This window comes from Pleurodeles waltl, chromosome 5 (assembly GCF_031143425.1).
Source record: "Pleurodeles waltl isolate 20211129_DDA chromosome 5, aPleWal1.hap1.20221129, whole genome shotgun sequence".
NCBI lineage: Eukaryota > Metazoa > Chordata > Amphibia > Caudata > Salamandridae > Pleurodeles > Pleurodeles waltl.
The window spans coordinates 1,253,260,493-1,253,282,202 of NC_090444.1; the positions used below are offsets into that span (position 1 = coordinate 1,253,260,493).

Sequence of the window (21,710 nt, forward strand, 5' to 3'; positions counted from 1 at the left end):
GTCATTTTAATTTGTGTTCCAGCCCTAATCCTAAGCAATCATCTCCCAGCTGGAACTGGTACCAGGGGTAATTGCACTGGGCATCGTCACTCCCAAGGCTACCTCAACCAACAGAAAATCTTTATTGTGACCAGTAGACCGAGCGACACGGGCCCCTGCCAACTTAAATGTCCATGAAGACATCATAGTGGGAAATTACATCTCAAATTAGCCCCCTTTTCAGGGCTACAGGTGAAAAGAAGTCCTGGTCACAGTTCTTTCTTCATTCTCTCACCTCGTCCATTCCTGGCCCTGTTTCATCCATTTTATCTTCGCTGTTTTCATCTTCATCATCGTCGTCGTCATCTCCCCAGAGGCGCTCATCTAGCTTATCAGCTTCAGCATCACCAAGATCTCCCATTTGTTTGTCCAACTCTTCATCTTCACTTTCAGATTTGTCATCTTCTTCATCCTCAGCTGCAAAAACAGGTCAAAGTGTAAACTTTACTACACAAATAAATCTCTCCATGCCACAGGTGTATGATGCGGATTAAAATGATGACCTGCTCTGTAAAACTGTGCTGTTAATTAAATAAGGACATCATAATAGAGGGATATCCTAACAGGACTACTTTCAGCTTTGAAAGGGAATTTATGATACTCTAGGAGCATGCTTGACGAAAGATGGTGCTGCAAATATTTGATCCAGATGAAGAAGGTATTTGCTTGCGAACTGTGGGTGTCTTGTAGCCCCTAGGTGCCCTCAGCTAACTAGTCAGATACAAATGTGTAGGGCTGGACAGATTTTTAATGCAAAGATGTGTGGAAGCATTCCAAGGACGGATTGACTGCTCTCAACTTCAGGATATTTTCCTTGTACTGACATTAGCAGAGTGAGAGTTTATAAACCTTATGAAAGGGAGAAACACACACAAAATAATGGCGGCTATGCCATACGTTTGCACATCCTTTCAAAAATAGAAGTAATGGAATGTCATTTCTAACAAACACAATCACTGTCTTTACATTGGTGCTCCAATGGTACAATCACTTTACCATCACAAGTGAAAAGTCAGGTCTGGTTATAGATGTCCTAGACATTAACTGTACAAATATTAGTACCGGAACCACACAAACAGAATAACTTAATTTATTTGTGTGCTTCGGTGCCAATATTGGTACAACCCTGTGAAAGGGGTCTATCACAATACAGTGAGGATGAAAAGAACTATGACAGAGGGCTTCCTTAAATATGTTTCCCCTAGGGCAGCACACCAAGGAGGAAACAACAAACTGAACTATTTGAGAGAGAAACTGTTCTTCTGGTGTCCTGTTTTCCGGCACAGGTGTTCACGTCAGTCTTAGGCCTTGCAGCAATGCTTAGAGAAATCTAAGTGGGGAACTCTGTGGCGGTGTCAGAACTGAAAACATTTTACAAATTCAAGGCAGTCATGTGCTATGAAGAATAAACATTAGGATTGGCAGACTCTATAGGAATTTTAAGGTTTCCCATAAATTGTGCACTACCTGCTGAACAGTGTGAGCACCGACCAGCCAGTTGTTCAGGTACAGGTAATCAAAATGTCAAAATGCTACAGAAAAGCTACCAAAGCAGCTAAGCATTTGTAGAGTTACTAGTGATACACCCTACTTTTTATAGAATGTACTCTCAGTCTTGTCTATAATCTGTTTCCTTTTAGAGAGTAACGTAGAAGAACAGTTTAGATAATCCATCTAACAAACGGTCCCATTAGGCAGTCGTCTTTCCTTTTGAAAGTGAGGCATAAGATGCAAAAAAAGTTCTTTTTTTCAATCAAAATTGTCTTCACAATGTCATACATTACTACCATTTTAACTAACAAGTTACTTACCTTTGGTAACGCATTATCTGGTAGAGACAGGATTCAGCCGCAGATTTAAAGAATGAGAGAAACGTCCAAGAACACAAGATGTGTTCACAGAGCATAGAGCAGAATTTGTGGAGGAAAAAATATGCCTGCCATAGACGTCTAGACTTCTGGACTATCAGGTGGAACATGTGAGAGAGACTCCATATCATAGAAAGCTAAAGCAGCGTGTGCCACCAAACTTCGGTGAGTAGGATGTCTTATTAGACACGGCGGATCACCAAGGGCAAGTCAGTACCTATGGGATACAGCCCAGTCAACAGAAGCCCCGTTATCAGGCTCAGCCCAATCTCCCAACGAGAAATCATGTAGGGTTTTGCTGTAAGGAAGCATGTCTGGCTTCAATGGAGGACATCAATTAGAATATCTGAAGCTAATTCCACTGAAGAAAGAGTCAGATCCAACACTTCTGCAACCCTCTGAGGAATGTCTGCAAAGGAGAAGCTCACATTAGTTAGTCCAGGGAGTAAATTAAGCCTGAGGCTGGAGAGGAATTGGTCAACCAGCTGTCCTCTCTGAGGCTCCAACTCCTCTACCACATTTCCACCATCTCCCTCAGTAGGACCAAAATGAGGGAATACTTGTGGAGGAAGATCAGCGATAGCAGGCATGACTGGCGCCGTTCCCGATGTCAACCAGCGTCGAGAAGGTGATTCCAAGACATTGATATCGACTTCAGCGAGAGGGATTCGACTTTGATCTGTGCCGCCAGTGGAGTTGCCGGAGTTGGCTGATCGAATACAGGAGCTGAAGGTGGTAAACTTGAAGGGCTGTTGTAGTGTTGTAGGAAAGTGCCTCTTTTTACTTGGTCCCCACCCCACATTTTGCCTGATTTCTTGTGCCATTTCAAATGAAAGTGCACTGGGTCCCTGCTAAACAGTTCCCTGGTGCTGTATCTCTTTCCCCAAAACTGCACAGTCGTTTGTCCCAATTGGCAAACTTTTAGCTACCACTATAAGTCCCTAGTAAATTGTAATAATGGTACCTAAGGCATGAGGTACTAAAGGAAGGCCCTAGTTGGCTGTAGCACAAATTGTGCCATTCTCAGGTACCCCCTCATTAAGTGCACACAGTGATGTTTTCGCAGGATGCTTATCTTGGTGCAGAACCAAAATTAAAACACGACAGAGCACACAGCTTCTGTGCCTTGTCCACTTTGCACTGCACGTAATATGTAAGTCAACCCTCTAAGCAGGCCTTCCAGCCCTAAAGGGAGGGTGCATTAAATTACATTTCAGGGCATACCTGCATAAGCAGATATGCACCTGCTATGTCTGTCGATTCTCAGATATAGTAAGTGAACAGTAAAGCCATTTTAAGTACATGTGCTGGACAATGGTCATTATGAGTTCCCCAGCTACATGATGACTTCACTGACAACAGGGATGTTTGATATCAAACATCTCGTATAAATAAACCCTCACTAAATCCAGAGATGGATTTATTAATAATGCACTCAGAGGGCACCTTAGCGGTGTTTCCCCCAAAAAACTACCAACTCTTAGTGTGGGCACTGACTGGCCAAAACCAATACAGCCACCTTAAAACAGAGTTCTGGCCCCCTGAGGTGAGAGCCAATGCTCTTGAGGGCTCAGAACAAAGGCCTTCTCTAGACAAAGAAGTGACCTCCCCTCACAGGCAGGATGGACATTCCGGGGCAGAGAGCTTCAAAGGTCTTGCCGCCTTTGAAATGTGGCTCAAAACTCTCCAAATAGTGGAAGAGGCCGACCCCCCAAGTTCCTGACCCCACTTTTGGCAGAAGGACTGGTAGGAAAATTAAGTAAATTAGGAGGTGTGCCCCCCTCATGCCCGTCTCACCCCTATAGTGGACGAGCTGAAGTGGGCACTACTTTTTAAATTCCTCCATCTTGCATGGAAGGATTTAGGCCAATAGGGTTAGGGCTATACCCACTTCCCAAAGGAAATGGTCATAGAAAGGGTGTAGTCACCCTAAAGGTGAGTAGCCCATTGGTTACCACTTTGCACTCCCTGTAACGCTCCTAAATTCAGTATTTAGGTGGTATCCCTTGTAGGAAAGTGGCATCTTTCTAGCAAAGTTACCCTCACTTTTTGTAAGATGTCAGTGTGTTTAGACTAATTTAATAAGATCCTGCTAATCAGGACCCTAGTGTCTGTGGCTCTCTCCTCTAAATGAGGTTGCTGGTAAACTTTTTACACCTACAATTGACATACTGGTGCACCTATGTATGCCCCAAGTATATGGTACATAGGTAACCAGAGCATCAGTACATTAGGGGTCTCCCCCCTCCTCCCCGGGCTACAGCATGTATTGTGTCACCCCTGGGAGCCCGTGAAAACTATGTATGCAGGCCTGCCATTGCAGCCTGCGCGAAAGGGTGCATGCACCCTTTCACCACAGATATAAGGCTTGCCTTATATATTGGTCACCGCACTTAGACACTAAGTCACCCCTCTGGTACATCCTTTAGCCCAAGGGCAGGGTGAATGTCCCCCAAGGGTGAGGGTGCCCTTGCATGAGCAGGGTACTCCTAGAAACCCCAGATTCCATTCCCAGGGCTTTCTAAGTGCAGAGAAGCCATCTTAAGTAATGTTGGGGACATTGGTCAACACAAGTGGTCCAACTACACAATGGTGTCTCCGAACCTAGGCATGTTTGATATCAAACATGTTGGAATCATGCAACTACACCAAATCCAGTGCTAGATGTATGATTCCCTCTACTCTGGGGGTTCCTTACAGGATCCACCAGTTCTGCCTATGCAGCATTACGGGGTCTGCCTACCATCACATGCTGCTTCTAACCCCAGACACTGTTCTGCCCTCTTGCTGGTGAGCTTGGCTGAGGCAGAGGAAGGCAGAACAAAGGAGAGATTTGACCACCTCCCTCTGTGTATTAAATGTCTAATGTGGTGCAGGGGGAGTGGGGGGTGGGAGATGGGAGGGGGGAGGGGGGGGGGGGGGGGGGGGGGGAAGGCGCATCTGAGTGCATTGAAGGGAACAGTTAGTGCCCTCCTTGCATAATCTGGTTTGCACCTTTTCAGGAGCCCCTGGTTCCAGCTCTGGTGCAAAACTGCACGAATGATAGGGGAGCTACCACCTGTTCAGCTCCTCCCCTAGGGAGGTGCACAGAGCTCTGCCAGGTGCCCACTTGATTCTCTCATCTTGAAAACAAAATGGGCAGAGGCCCCCAGGAGCTTCTGTGCGGGTTGGGCCAGGTAGATGACGTCCCTGGCCCTGTCTGATAGGTGAGTCACTTCTGAGAGTGACCAACCCCCTTGTAAGGTTAATTAAGGGTTCCCCCATGGATGGGTCCTCAGATTCATCAAGCAAGACTCTACAAAGAAGTCTCGGCAAGACGACTTCTGCTCCTGGCCTCTAGAACCGCTGCTGGCCAGCTTTGGAACCGAAACACGACTGCTTTTGGTGGGAATGCTCCCACTGCAACTTTGTTTCTCCAGATCCTGCAAGAATTCTGCAACATTCAAGGCTGTGCATCCTCCAGGGTCACAAGGACTCTGTTTGCATCTGGAAGCACAAAGGAATCTCCCTTGGAGTGAAGGAGTCACTCCCCTGCAACCGCAGGCACCTCAACCCAACGTTGACCGGCTGGTGGGGCTCGCTGTAATACTAACACCGTAAGACTCTGCTTCATAGGTGCTGAGTCTGTAGCTTCCTCTGGGCCCTGCTTGTCTTCTGACCAACTTGGGAGACTGTAGGCCCCTGCCACTGTACTAGAACTGTTGTGCACTGCAACTGTTGCACTTACCAAGGCTTTTTGGTGGTCCTGCTGACAAATGACCCCTCTGCATTTGAAAAACGGCGTGGGACAGATCGCGGATGACTCTTTGAATCCTTTTGCATCGCCTGAACGCCACAGCTGCATTTTCAAGACAAACGTCCAACATAAAAGCATTCACTAGAAGGGTGGGCATTGCTCTCATGCACCCCCTGGACGCCTCCGGGTGGTTTGGACTCTGTCCTCTCTCTTCACAGGTGCTTGTTGCCCAGAATAAATGCCTGGGTTCCACTGACCTGGCCTACAGTTACAGCAGTAGCTGGACAACTGAGGTCCCTCCTGACTTCCAACAGGAGATTATAAAACAACTTCACCCCCATGAACCTAGGCTCCCTGATGTAGGTACTCCACTTCTCTGGGTATCCACGGGTGGAGGCATTCTTGAACCTTCCTTGTTCCACATAGTTTGCTTGGAGCCCGCTGGGAGGGGTCTATTTCCAACCTTTTCCTAACCGGGACTTACAAAGTTACCCCATGTGACATCCAACACCAGGTAACACCAAGGCACACAGGCTCCTGGGGAATTCATGCTAATTACCTTTGGTGTTCTAGTACTTCCCCAGTCCTTAGGATTCCTGAGAGTCGGTCTTGGTCAGCTGTGACTTTACTCACCCATTTTTTAGGTTGAGTGTAAGTATACGAGCTCCTGTATACTTTTGGTATACCTATTGCTGTGGGCTTAAAGCAATTCCCTTGTTCGTTTCAGTGTAATTTAAAAATCCTTGCTTGCTACTGGTCAGTCATGCCTCTTTGTCCTTCCATTTTCTCTTTGGGAGAAGGGACTTACTACTGTATAATTACGCTTTGTCCTGTTCATCTGTTCTTTGAGGGACTTTTTTGTTGTTGTTTTTTTGGTTTTCTGCTCATGGAAGTCAGTGTGCTTACAATGCTGAGCTCAGGGGCACTGTACATGCACCCTACTGCTTCGTTCATAACACTTAAATAGCACTTGCCTGTGCTTAAATAGCACTTGCCTACGCTGTATTCTTGCTTGTACCACCACCCAATCACCCTTCTTCTGCTGTCGCTTGTTAACTCCTGTGCCACATGGCTGCATGCCCCGTACCCCCTTGCTTTCTTTTACCTCGCCGCTTTGAGTTCATGGCACTATGTTGCGGTTTTATGAAGTGTGAACCAGACACAAAGGTATTGGAGCGCTTTTTTTTCCAGTTTTTATGTAGCGCAAACTCGATACAAAGGTATTACAGTGTTTTACGTGAGCACCGGTTACATTACACAAGAACACTTATTTTTTGGTAGCAAGGGGAGATTAAGCAATTTGCCCAAAATCACAGGATGTTGAGACAGTGCGGAGGCTCAAACAGTATTCCCCTGCTCCAAAGTCGGCAGCTTGGGCCCTCAGCCACATCCTCTCACCCTAGGGTCTTTGTCTGGTGCGTGCTGGGTCAGTCTGGGAATAACTCGGTTATCTTTTATATAGCGCTCGGTAATACAGGCCTCTGCTATTTTATAGCTCTCCAAATCAGGTGCCATTCTTAAAAATAAAATTGCTATTAATTATTTAAATCGACCTTGCAGAGGTGAAACAGCTATGTCAGGATTGTAATCTGTGACATTCTCATTATGTCAAAACCTCTACAGTGGGTGCATTGACCAAATGACTTGAGGACAGCTTAACACTAGGGGATAGCACATGCTCTTTATGACCTCCAGAGGGTTACCAACCAAGCACATAGGTTAGTTCTAGGCAAGAAGATGGTGAAAGGTATTGTGTCCAAAATGGTGGAAAAGGAGTCATGACTCCAGATTCAAGCACTTCACTGCCTCAAGTTTGATAGAAAAAAACATCTATCCTTTGGATGTAAATTGGGCCTCTTCAAATGGAGTTCAGTTAGTAGAGGCAACCATTTTTCTATCCCTGTAGCGCAAAGAAGTTAACACAAGGGTGCCACAGTGAGAGGAGCAGTATATCATAGGGCATAGAAGTGGAGCAAAGTCCATCACTTTCTTTTCTCATGATTTACTGGTGACATGGCTTTGTTTACATTCCCTGCACAGCTTCTGTGACCTTGCAGATGCCACTTCTGGAACCGCTGTATAAAACAGTGCTTGAATAGCACTGCTTACCGTTTGAAGAGGCATCACCTCGAATACTCCCCCCCCCCCCCAGTCGCTGCCACAAGCGCAGAGTGCTTCCCCATAACCCTCTGGACTCCTGTGTATAATGAACCACGCATCGTCTGTCACAGTCCAGTAATGTTTAACCTGCTCTCCTCCCTTCCATCCCCAGGCTTCAAGTAACCATTCCATTAAATTCCCATGCAAAATCTGATGCAAACTCTATGCATTATTTCTGATTGCTGTGGTTACCAAATACATGGAAAATCAAGGTCAAGCAAATATCTTTCTGACCCTATCAAGTGGCCCTTTTCTCACTCCTGCTTCTACCGGTGCTCCTCTCAGTGCTTCACCACGCCTCTCCGTGTCATTCCTGAGCCGAGGGCTATCATAAGACTATAAACCGAAGTGCTGGACACTGACTCTGTGCACACTATATCTTACTTTGATATAGTATATACAGAGTCCAGGGGTTCCCTAGAGGCTTAATAGAGTCTAAAGTAGATAATATTAATGCGCTTTTTTGTGGTAGTGTGGTCGAGCAGTTAGGCTTATCAGAGGGTAGTGCAAAGCATTTGTTGTACACATACAGACAATAGAAGCAGCACACACTCAATGACTGGACTCCAGACCAATGGTTTATATATAACAAAAATATATTTTCTTAGTTTATTTTTAGAACCACAAGATTCAAGTTGCAGGTAAGTACCTTAAAAGATTTGTATTTCACAAAGGTATCCCTAGTACTTTGTTTGAAATCGATCAGTAATACAGTTCTTGAAATATTGGCAAAATTGTTTTTAAAAAATGGACAGTGCAATTTTCAGAAACAGTTCGGGGGGGTTTAGATCAGTTTACAGGTAAGTACAACACAGTTTCAGTCTCAGTCTCCGGGTTTTAGGAAGTCCACTGGCTAGGGTTCAAGTTAACCCCAAACGCCCACCACCAGCAACCTGAGTCTGGCCGAGTGCAGAGGTCAAAGATGAGCAATTTTAACGTGGGCTCCTATGGATACAGGGGGTACTTGGAATCGGGCCTGCCTGCAGGTAAGTACCCATGGCTCAGAGGAGCACTGGAGGGGCCACAAGAAGGCTCCAAACACACCCACAGCGGCACAGGACGTCAGGTTTCAAATGCTCGGGCACACCACCAGAGGAACAGGGAGGAGGGTCGCCTGCTGAACATGACTGCACCGGGTGTCGGTTTCTCCAAAGCCTGGGTGAAGCGGGCGCAGTTTGTCGTTAGGCGTCTGATATCTTGGTCTGGACTTTGCGGTCGGGGTTGGGGGGGGGGGGGGGGGGCGGGTGTGTCCTCGGGATTCCCCCTGCAGGTGTCGTCGTGGTGGGGTAGAGAGGTCAACCCAGGGTGGGCACTTGTTTCAATCGCCTGGGGACCTTCTCCTGCTGGGTGGCCCCCCTGGACACGGGCAGTTGGTACCGGGTGCACAGGGGTCATGACTCACGCATCCGGAGTGAGGTGGGAGTCCTTGGTTGCAGGTTTTCTTAGACAGAGCCGCTGTCCTCAGGAGTTCTGGGTCCTTTTGGGTGAAAGACAGTCCTCTGGAGTTGGGCAGAGGTTGCTGATCCCGCTGGACATGTCGCTGGTCTTTTGCAGGTTCTGGTAGGCATGAGACAGGCCGGTAGGGCTGGGGCCAAAGCAGTTATCTTCCTTCTTCTCTGCTGGGGGTTTCATCTAAGCAGTTCTTCTTGTAGGTCGCCAGGAATCTGGTGAGCTGGGTTAAGAGAGGCCATTATATCCTAGATTTATGGGTGTTGTAGGGGTCAGGGGGCAGTAGCCAATGGCTACTGTCCCTTAGGGTAGCTACATCATCCTTGTGCCTACTCCCTTTGGGGCGGGGGAACAAACCTAATCCTATTGGTCCCTGTCCTCCAAAACAAGAAGAGGATTCTTCAGGGAGGGGGGTCACCTCAGCTCTGGACACAATAGGGGTAGTACTGGCTGGGTGGTCACTTCTCCCTGTTTTCCTTAATTTTCACGCCAGACTTACTGCCAGAAGTGTGGCTTTGTCCCGGGGGAGGCAATCTCCACTAACTGGAGTGCCCTGGTGCACTGTAATCCGAGGCTTGAACCTTTGAGGCTAACAGCCAGGTACTACATTTCCTGTAGGGGGGAGGTGTGAAGCACCTCCACCCAGGACAGGCTTTGTTTTTGGCCACAGAGTGCACAAAGGTACTCATCCCATGTGGTCCGAAAATTGTCTGGAAGTGGCAGACTGGCACAGACTGGTCAGTCCTACACTAGCAGTTTGGCTAACATACAGGGGGCATCTCTCTCCGTGTGCATTTTTCAATAAATCCCACACTGGCATCAGTGGGGGTTTATTGTGCTGAGACGTTTGATACCAAACTTTCCAGTATTCAGTAAGGCCATTATGGAGCTGTGGAGTTCGTAATGACAAACTCCCAGACCATATGCTCAATATGGCCACACTGCAGTTACAATGTCTAAGATTGGACTTAGACACTATAGGGGGATATTGCTCATGCAGCTGTGCCGTATAGTGCACGCTGGCGTAGGGCTTTAAAGACTTGAGAGGGGTGACGCTCGCAGTCCTTACAGTCACAGGCAGTGGTTTGTGGGCATGGCACCCTGAGAGTGGTGCCATGTCGACTTTGTCTTTTTCTCCCCACCTGCACACACAGGCTGCAAGGCAGTGTGTATGTGTTGGGTGAGGGGTCCCACAGGGTGGCATAAACCAATCTGCAGCCCTTAGAGACCTTCCCTAGGCACAGGGCCCTTGGTACCATGGGTACCTTTTTACAAGGGACTTAACTGTGCGTCAGGGTTATGTCAATTGGGGAAACAAAGGTACAGTTTTTGGGAAAGAACACTGGTGCGGGGGCCTGGTTAGCAGGATCTCAGCACACTTTCAAAGTTGGCATCAACACTAGGCAAAAAGTGGGGGGTAACCATGCTAACAGTTGCACTTTCCTACACCAAGGCAGTGCTTTAAATAGATACAGAGTACCAGCCCTTCTGAATTTCCATTTAAAACACTGACCCAAGGTCAAAGATGTTGCACCTCTGGAGCCTATCCTGTCGGCCCAGCTACCGCTGAAGCTCTATTTCACCAATCTGCACACATTTGAAGCCTCCTGTTCAGTTAAGCTGCTTCTACTGTTATTCTCTTTGTATACAATCAATGTTTTTAAAAGGGAGGCTGGTATTGCGAATGTAGAGGAATAACTCATTTAAAAGTTTAACACACAGAAAAATATGGCTGCCCCCTTTTCTTTGCTCCTAACTCTTTTGACCCCCTCATTTTCCAGGTTAAATGCTGTAAAGGTGTCTCTTATGTGGCTTGTTTGGTACTATAAAAGTTTAGGTTAACACACTAGAAAGGGTTGCATCTCTAGGGTATCACTGCCAGTCTGTAGGAATGGGGCAAAAACACTACCAAGATGGCAGCCTTGTTGTGTCCTCTCTCCTGCCTCGACAGGCCTGAGAGGGCTGTTGTGGCACCTGGCATACATCCACTACACTCCAAACCAAAACATAGGTAAAAGACATTGTCATTTACAACACCTATAGCTTTAACTCACAAATGTTAGACCTACTGCATTGCAAATGTGTGTTTCGAATATGGTTCCTTCCCACCCCCTTCATAGGGGCCCATGTTATCATATGCTTGTACCTGCCTGTTTTTAAGTATATTTCTGTGCATTCATATTTCCGGTTAGGGGATATATCAAAGTTAGTTTAGTGTCTGTGTGTTAATAAATAATACTTTATTTTTCTAAACGCTTGGTTTGGTTCTTTTTTGTGTGCATCTCATTGATGTGGTTATTGCAATTGCTTTAAACCCTCTGCTAAGCCTTAGCTGCTCTCCACAGCTACCCTTTTGAGAGCTTGGGGTATTGGAAGCCTCGAACACTATCACTAAGGGTTGCCTGGACTAAGTGCAAGGTGCATCACATGTAGGTGTACACCATATACTGAGCCAAACTCCTACAAGGAATAACCAACAAAATGGATCGCTGGGACTTGCAGATTATAAGCCAACTCATCCTGCCTTCCATAAAGACTCAAGTCTCCCGTGAGCAGCGGACCTGCTCTGCAACAAAAACTTCAAGGAAAAAAATATGTAGCTGCTGGAATATCAAAGACCTGACGTAACCACTGCACCACACGTCCATGACCAGAGGTGAAGCCAACCAATAATGCCAACGCGGTTACTCTGCTGTCCAGAGACCGAGTCCAGTGTTGTCCTACCTATCCTGGACTCACATGAGACGCCTAGAGCCTTTGCACGCAGACCCCCTCTCCTGCAGCCTTGTGATCAGAGAAAAACAGACACCTCCATCAACCACCCTGATGCCATGTAAAATGGGTCACTGGTGCAAACAACGTCACCCGGCTCATAAGAGCTCTTGTCCACTTTGGGCCCACCCCTGCCGGACTCCTCTATGACTTGCAGCCTCAACAAAAAGGACCCCCTGACCATGTGTACTCCCGGACAAGAAAACCAGACTCCTAAGGACACCCTAGTATCTGTCGCACCTGGGCTCTGGAAAAAGGACCAAAGGTGCACCTACGTCACTAAGCACCCCAAGACTACTACCTACCCAGGCCTCGAAAAATCATAAAAATATTACTGGACCTGCTGGTCAAGTAACACAAATAATCTAATCGACATAGCTGTAATGTACTTGACCTGTAAACTAGTCTCAAAGTGTGTGATCCTAGGCAAATATTTTGTTTTAGGGAGCTGCCTTTTCCTTCAATTTCTCATTTGAGAGCATCTTCAAATATGCGAGTTCACCATTTCTGTTTTACAAAAAGGCTTTTTTCATTTTCTAGACTAAATGTTTTCTTATTGTATAATAAGATTGAGCCTGCATATAGGATACACATGACCCCTGGCTTCCCTTTTTAGTACACTAACAGCATTGTCATCGGGGCAAGGGGAGGAATTTTTCCCAGTTCATGTTTAAAAACTCACTTTTGATAAATACATTACTAAAGCATGATTTGGTAGTGCACTGTCATTTACAGGCAGCACATTTTTAGTTTAAAAGGCCACAAACCCCCCCACTAACATGCAGTTTTACTGATAAAACTATATAGCCCATAAACAATTAGGTTTTAGCAAAAATATTTTACATTTGCACATCACCTACAAAGGTGTTCTAATTTGTTTCACTCTTTAAAAATATCTTATTCACAACATAGAATTACAAAAATGTGCCCTTATAACTATTGAAATATATTTTCAAATGTGTGTACACTTCACTTATTATCTATTTCAAGGTTAGAAAAAAAGCCAGAAATCTTACAACCTTTCATTTCACACACTTAGCACAGCAAGAATGTCACACAGTTCTGTTTACACCATTCAATTTCACAGTCCGAGAGGAGAAAAGTAGATGTAGTAAGACAAACTGATTTTTTACCTAGACCTTTAAATAACCTCAACCCACTTTGTGAGTGAACAGAACACCAGATATTTGTCAACTTGCCAGAACGGACGAGAAGGCCCTAAAAATAGTTCATCCTGGTTAAATCTTACTCGCCATAGCGAGTAGATTTCTCGAGTCCAGCTACCTGCTTGTTGCGCATGTCTGGCTTCCTAGCCAGGGCACGCGGCATGTTTGTCACTAAGTCCAACTCCCATAAAGAACCAATGGGCCCCCTAAGCCTTAATGTACCCCAGCACCTGGGCGCCCCATTGCTGCTCGGTGTGACCTGTTGATGTGCTTCTCATCAGTACCCAGTACTTACCTTTGTTCCCTGAGCTCGACCAAGTAAGTCGTAATTAACCCTGTGTTTGCTGAACATTGTTTTCCTCCATAGGATAATATTGAGAGGACTCTGGAAAATGCACTAAGTGTTGATTTCTGAAACTGCATAGTATTTATGCTTAAAATTCTACTTACCCAATTACAAAGTTCTTAGGTTTGAAACATATATAAAAAGAAATATTTTTCTTAATTGGTCTCGGATTGATTCTTTGAGTGTGTCTCATTTATTGTCTCTGTGAATACAACAAATGCTTAGCACTACCCTCTGATAAGCGTAACTGCTCACCCACACTACCTCAAAATAGAGCATTAGTCCCATCTACCTTTGCCTCCACAAACCAATTGGGGATCCACTGGACTCTCTGCATGGTGTACTTCTTTTTTGTGCACCCAATAGAGAGCCCGCTTCCTACAGAACCTATTAACAACATGAGACTTGAACAAAGAAGGTTTATCATGCAAACTCAAAAACAAAGAGATAGCAGATAAGTAACATTTGAATGTGTTCATAGCAGAACCCTGCTAGGTCAGAGAAAGTATAAAGAAGACAACCTCAGAAAGAGGGACAAAAAAGGGGTCAACAGACTTGTCTGTGCACCATGCCATTATTTTTTTCCAACCCTCCCCTGCTGCTGCGACAGAAGATGCTCCTGAAGGGGCAGTCTGATTGGAAGATCGATGGCTACACTCAGTAGCTCGGGATACCAGACTCTTCATGCCCAGTCCGGTGCAACAAGGAGTACTTGGGCCCTGTCGTTCCTGATCTTCTTGAGAACTTGGGGCAAAAGTTGTATGGTCAGAAAGGCGTACAGGGGGCCTGAGTTCCACTCGAGACGAAAAGCATCACCGAGCAATTGCTGTAGGAGACTAGCTCAGTATATGGTGTACAACTATAGGTGAGGCACCCTGTACTGAATCCAGGCAACCATTAGTGATGGTGTAGGAGGTTCTAGATAACCAGAGCTCTCAAAAGGGTAGCTGTGGAGAGCAGCTAAGGCTTATTCAGGAGGGTGTAAAGCAGTTGCAAATACAACACACGTCGGTCAGTGATGTACACACAGGAAAGAACTACACCAGTTTTAGAAAAGTATGTTATATTTATTGTAACACATACTCTAGAAGTAACTTTTATATATTTCTTAAGTGAGGATATGAACCTACAAAAATATACTTAGCAGCAGGTAAGTAAAGGCAGAAAATAACATGGGCCCCTGTGAGGGGGCCAAGCCATATACTACAAAAATGGAATGCAAAAATTGCTTCCAACTCACACTACCACCCAAGGACTCTTAGGACTGGGAGAGTACTAAAACCCCAAAGGTGTGCAGAGTTGTAATCCCGGGTCAGTATTCATAGGAGAACAAGGGGAAGTCGTGGTTGGAGTTTTTCGCGTTTTATGACCTTTCCCAGAGGACCTTCAGGAAACCCTTTGGGACAAGGGAGGTTGGATAGTGCTCCCACCTGTGGATAACCTGATCAGTGATGTACCTACGCCAAGGAGCCCAGGTGCATGGGGTGAAGTTGTGTTGGAACCTCCAGCTGAAGTCAATGGGGACCTCTGTTGTCCAGCTGCCGTTGTGACCATGGACCAGGTCAGTGGAACCAAGGTGTGGATTCCTGAAGAAGAGGACCTAAGGAAAGAGGGGACAGATTTCAGACCACCTGGAGGTGCCCAGGCGGAGCAGGAGGGCAATGCCCACCCTTCTCGGAGCTGCTGTCCTGTTGGTTGGTGGATGAAGAAGTGCAGCAGTGGAGTCCGGGAGATGCAGGAGGGTCCCAGGAGTGGTCCACGAGCTGTCCCACACTGATCGTCAAACTGCAGAGGGGGGTCAATGGTCAGCCGGACCACCACCAAGTCTTGGCAAATGCAGGAAAGTGTTGCATGGAATTTGCAGAATATGAGGGGACCTGCAAGGTCCATGTGACCCAACCTTGGCAGATAGGTCAGGGTCAGCCCTCAGCAAGCAGGAGAGCCAGCAGGAATTGTTGGAGCCCCCAGGTGGAACCTCTGGCAGACAACACAGAGTCTTGCAGGGAGGCCTCAGCAGCACAGCAATGAGGGATGCCTGGGTCGAAGGACTTGCAGAGAAGACATCATTCTTGGAGCTGTGTAGTGCTGGAGGCTGAGGATTCTTGGAGCTCTCCAGACTGGACAGCCAACAAGCCTTTGCAATGACAAACAGACAGGGTGCACAGGGGTGCTGGCCAGGCAGCTCCAGCAAAGGACCACAGACTTCTCGGTTGCAAAGAAGTTGCAAACCTCTGGAGAGCCACAGAACCACCACCTGTGTTGCAGAGCCTCGAAGAGTGCTGTGGAACAGCAGGATCCAGAAACCGGTCGCTAGTGTTGAGGTGCCTGCAGATGTAGGGGGGAGTGACTCCTTCACCCCAAATGAGATTCCTTTTGCATCCCAAGTGTAGGCAGAGTCCTTGTGACTCTGGAGGATGCATAGCCACGGAGGTTGCAGATGTGGAAACAAAGTTGCAGTAGGAGCCCTCCTACTGGTTATATTCTTGCTCATGGTTCCAGCAAAGAATAGCAGAGGTTCCGGAGTCTAGGTTGCATAAGTGTCTTGCAGAGGAGACTTGCAGACAATTCCTAAAGATTTGCAGATGAATTTGGGGACCTACCTCCAGGGGCACCATTAAGTAAACCAGGAAGGGGGTTGGACACTTACTGCAGTGACCTACCTATCAGAGGGGGAGTCAGGGACGTCATCCAGCTGGCTTAACAAGTCAGATGATCTCAGGGGCCCCTGCTCATCTTATTTTCAAGATGGCAGAATCAAGTGGCCACCTGACAGAGCTCTGTGTACCTCCCTAACGGAGGGGCTGGACATGGGGTTGGTCACTCCCCTGTCCTTTATGTGGTTTCACTCCAGAACAGGAGCTGGGGGCTCCTGCACTGGAGTAAACGGGTTTATGCAAGGAGGGCACCAAATGTGCCTTTCAAAACAGTCTGGTGGCGCCCAGTGATACCAACTTCTAAAGGAGAGGTGGTCACACCTCTTTTTTACAGGAAATCCTTTGATCTGCCTTCCCCGGCCCAAGTTCTGCTCAACAGTTGAAGGGCAGAACAGTGTTTGGTGTTGGTCGCAATACAGGCTGGCATGCAGACTCTAAAGGCTCTAAAGGCAAATATGGGGGATCCCCGAGGGAAACTCCCAGAGTATATGGGATCATTCAACTGATACTGAAATCAGAATAGTTGCATGATTCCAACATGTTTGATATCAAACCTGCCTATGTTTGGTAAAGCCATTATGTAGATGGACATCTTTAGTTGACCAGTGTCCACTACATATCTTAAGATAGCTTCATCACACTTACAAAGCCTAGAAAATGGAGTCTGAGGTTTGTAGGGGCACCTCTGCTCATGCACAGGTGCCCTCACACTGAGAACCATACACCCTGCCCTTCAGCAGTAGGGTGTATTTTAGGCATGACATAGGGTCAGAGTGCAGTGACCATGATATAAGGCAAATCTTTTATCTGGGGTGAAATGTGCATGTACCATTTCACACAGGCTGCAATGGCAACAGTTTGCATGGGCCACCATGGGTGGCACAATACATGCTGCAGCCCCTTGTGTACCAGTGCCCTGGGTACCTGAGTACCATATACTAGGGACTTACATGGGTGCACCAGTATGCCAATTGTGGGGTGTAAAAGTTACTTACCAACTCAATTTAGGGGGAGGGCACTGACACTGGGGTCCTGGGTAGCAGGATCTCAGTGTACTACAGTGTAAACGTACTGACACCATGCAAAAATTGGGGCTAAGTATGCCAGAAAGGTGCTTCTTTCCCACAATTGTCACCTTGGAAATTCCAAGGCGCAATACTGCTGACATTCCATGTTCTCTGCGGAGGCTAACAGATCTAAACCAGGCTCTCCCCACTGTTGAAAGAGACCTTGTACCAACTACGGATGGAGACTCCATTTGTGACCGACTAAGCATTGTCGGCTGAGTTTGACCGCTCAGACGTTCATATTGCCCGCCAGATGTTGAACTATTGGTAGAAATGCCCCGATATCCCAGACACGTCCAGAAGCGCAAAGTCTCTTGACAAAGTACGCAGAGTCTCTTGACAAAGTGTCCATGACCCCCCCCCTCCCTGCTTGTTGCAGTACAACATAGCAGTGGTGTTGTCCGTGAACACATGCACTACCTTGCCTTTGAGAGGGGGAAGAAATGCTTTCAACACCAGTATGATCGGCAGGAGCTCTAACAAGTTGATATGGAGTCCGGACTGTGCCGAAGACCAGACACCTCTGATCTCTGCCTCTCCCAGGTGGCCACCCTATCCCAGGAGCGACGCATCTGTCACTACTGCCAGATCTGGTCAGGGAAGGGAGAGGGATCTGCCTCAGGCTGAATCGATATTTGTTAGACACCACTGCAGATCTCGCGCTGTTCCCTCCGAGTTTGGAACCATGTCGAGGAGATTCCACAGATGCTGTGCCCACTAGAACTTCAGGTCCCACTGCAGAGCCCGCATATGCCATTTGGCATGAGTCACTAGCAGGATGCCATGAGGCCGGGCAGGCTCAGAGTCACTCAACGAAATCCAGGATATAGGCTGAAACAGCTATATCATAGCCTGAATATCCTGGATTTGCTGCTTGGGAAGATAAGCCCGAAACTGCACTGTGTCCAGAGCAGCTCCGATGAAAGGGGGCATCTGAGAGGGAGTCAGGTGTGGCTTTGGCACGTTTATAGTGAACCCCAGAGAATGTAGAATTACTGCTGTACTCTGGAGGTGGGAGACAACAGCGTGAGGCAAGCCAGCCTTCAACAGCCAGTCGTTAAGGTAGGGGTTAGACTGAAACCCCTGACCTGCACAGATGAGCTGCAATCACCAACACCACCTTGGTGAACACCCAAGGGGCACTGGTAAGGCCAATTGGGAGCATGTTGAACTAAAAGAGGTCGTGACCTACCACGAACCACAAGTAAAGTCAGTGGGCAGGCATGACGGGAATATGAAAAAAGCCATCCTGCAAGTCCAATCTCCAGCGACATGAGCCAGAGTGAGCATTCAGAACTTCTCCTTCTTGAGAAAGACTGAGGGACCGAAATTCTAGGACAGGGCAGGAGCCCTTGTCCTTTTTGGGAACAAAAAAGTAGCAAGAATAACAACCACGACCTACTTCTGGCACCGGGATCCTCTCTATGGCTCCGTTGCCAAGAGAGCCATAACCTCCTCACAGGTAAGCCAAATGATCCTCTGTCATTCGATCGTGGGATGATGGCATGGATGGAGAGGTGGTCTCAAAGGGGAGCAAGTAGCCCCTTTGGACTATCTGCAAAACCCTCCTGTCTGACATGGACAGCCAGCAGAGCAGATGATGGAGGATCCTGCCTCCGAGTTGTCCCTGGTGGAGAAGTGTCAGACTAGGAAGGTTTGGAGGCCGCTGGGAGTGCGGCAGTACAATGGCCAGACTGCTGGCTTCCTGGATATCCCCTGAAAAGAAGATGCCCTCAACCAGGGGTAGTGCCTAAGAGACACTGCAGATGAAACTGCTCTGCCCAGTGAGTTGGTCGTTTCCAGCCAACATTGAATCGTGAACTTCGCTGCATCTCTCACATCAACAACTGCTTGAGAAAGCACAGCCCGAGCCTCCTCCGGGATCTGTGGCAGCACTTGTGCAACCATATCCCATAGCGTATAGGAATAACAGAACAAAAGACATACAATGTTCACAGACTACAATGCCAGCTTGGCGGAAGAAAACATCTTCCCAAGTGTATCCAGCCTATTTCCTATCCAGGGGTGCAGAATAAAACCAGCCCTGGGAAGTGGAGGCTTGGATAATCAAGCTCTCAGGGGTGGGGTGTTGCGTCAGGAAACCTGGGTCACCCAGGGAAGGGCGATGGCTGCAGGCAATAGCCCTGTTCACAGGACGCCCTGTGCTGGGTTTGGACTAAGTACCCAGAAGGACATCTCTAAGAGCTTCATTAAAGGGGAGATGGGGTTCAGTGGAATAAGCCCCTGGCTGAAGCACCTCTGTCAGGAGGTTAATCCTATCTGCCAGCATAGGCAACTCAGCCGCTCTTCGCACCACCACTGAATAAAAAAGCTCCCTCCTCCATAGCCGGGGAGAGAGAGAGAGTGTGAGAGGGGGGGGGGGAGAGAGAAAGAGAGAGAGAGAAAGAGAGAGAAAGAGTGAGAGACCGAGAGAGAGAGAGAGACCGAGAGAGGGAGAGAGAGGGAGAGAGAGAGGGAGCGCGCGAGCCAGGTTCCGGGGAGGTATCCAGTCCACTGGCTTCGCCCAGGTCCGTACGCCAGCCCATGGGGTCTTGCAGCTGGTATTTTAAAGGGTCCAGTGACTCCTCCCCTTTCTCACTGTACCCTAGCCTATAATAATAGGGCTCAGGATCCGACACAAGGGAGAAGGCCCCTGCCGCCACTGGATTTGGCGCTGTATGACGCCCATCCAGCTCTGTGTTGGCAATGAGGATGGAGTCAGACTGCCCAAAGATGAGACGCATGGCCTTATAAAAAGCTCAAAGCTGGGTAGGGGTGGCTCTGAGTCCAGGAAACTGCAGGAAGCCGGCCAGGAGGCAGGCTCCGCAGATGGAGGACTCCAGTGACAACGCTCCCTCTCCCTCGTCTCATCAGGCGGCAGACGCGGGGAAGTCAAAGAATGTTTGGCCGCCTTCTTACCCGAACATCCCTAGGACTTGGAATGGGACAAAGAAGATTTTGTTGGGGGGTGGGCTCTATGACCGATCCCAAGACCTTCCTCATGACCGAGATGGGACTAACGCGGAGTGGAGCACCAGGCCGCCATCAGATTTAGCAACCACTCCCGCAAAGCCTTTGAATTCATGGCCCATCACTTGTAGCAAGACTCTGGGCCGTGGTCCGTCACTGACATTGCACAATTACAAGATCTTGCATGCCAGTGTGGCGCCTACATAGGACCCTCAACATCATACCAAACGCAGATGATGCAGACAACGGACACAGAGCCGATTGATGCCACCTAACAGCGCGCAGGGGTACTGCTCAAGGAAAACCTCTGGACCAGAACTGAGACCTGGGGGACTTCAAACTACAACTTGAAGTCTCTTATCAGATATCGTCACACAAATGATTTGGAAAATTAGGCATGACCATCTGAGACACTACCCAAAATGTATTCTCAGAGTGAGGATCCCAGATTTAAAAACTTTCCTGCCATGACCTTTATCTAATTTGATTCAGAGTCTGGGGCCAATGCTCTAGTAGAGCAGGGAGTAGCCAGGGTTGACCAGGCATATATAGCAATCAGGCAGTAACTGATGGGTTGGTCTGACAGATCAGTGTGTGGACCATTATTTGGCAGCTTGTGGGCCTGTTTTATGATCTGCTGGGTGCAATTTTACTGTCGATTTAAGTGATGTTAAAACAAACATTGTCTGTTGCAAGCACAAATCCATGCAGTCTTTTTTACTTTGCAAAACACTTATTGAGCATACCTTTACAAGTTCAAAACTGCCCCAATTTGCAAACATGGGCCACTTTTTTTTTTTAGCATTCTATTTCACTAATTGGGGGCACTTTTATTTTGATGGCCGGGCCTATTTTATCTCCCTGCCTGACCCTGGGAGTAATCTGCATCACCACACTCAATAACATGGAACATGGAAGGAATTTTGGGTGATGGCAGCAGGTGACCTTACAGTTTATGGCCGATGCATAAAATTAAATTACCCCAAGCAACTTTACTGCGGTCCATCAAAGCATACGTAATTAGGAATAAGTGATCTGAGGCTGATGATGCTAGCTGTAAAATCTCATTGAGAATGATTGTTTTGTTATCCTCTACAGTTAAAGGCAGCCCCAGAATCTTGGCAGCCTTTCTCAAGATGGCTTTAAATGACACCACCTCCTCCCAGTGAGGAGGTAAACAGTGCGCAATGTCCACCACAAGGGAGATATCTAGGCCACTTGCAGGAGGGAGAAGACTGCTCACCTCAGTGCTGTCATCATCACCACGCGTCACAACATCAGCATCTAAAGCCATATAACTTGCCATGGTATTCTTCCGTAGCCAAGTGCCTATTCTGAGACTCATCCACCAGCTGATGAGCCTGTTACCTAGAAAACATCAGGAGGGCGAACGTCTTTGGAAAAATCACTAACAGATGCAGTGGCTACAGAGATTGTGCCAGTGGTGATTCCAAAACCAAATACAGCAGTTGCCAGCTGAATA

The 21,710-nt window shown here is 47.5% G+C and overlaps 1 protein-coding gene across 1 annotated transcript in view; it reads right to left on the reverse strand.

The window, feature by feature from the left end:
- Positions 1-21,710, reverse strand: part of MDN1 (midasin AAA ATPase 1) — a 1,740,009-nt gene that overhangs the window by 183,812 nt on the left and 1,534,487 nt on the right. The window contains exon 86 of the mRNA XM_069235499.1: positions 275-456. Within this exon, the coding sequence (XP_069091600.1) occupies positions 275-456 (182 nt within the window). The remainder of the gene's footprint in view (positions 1-274; positions 457-21,710) is intronic.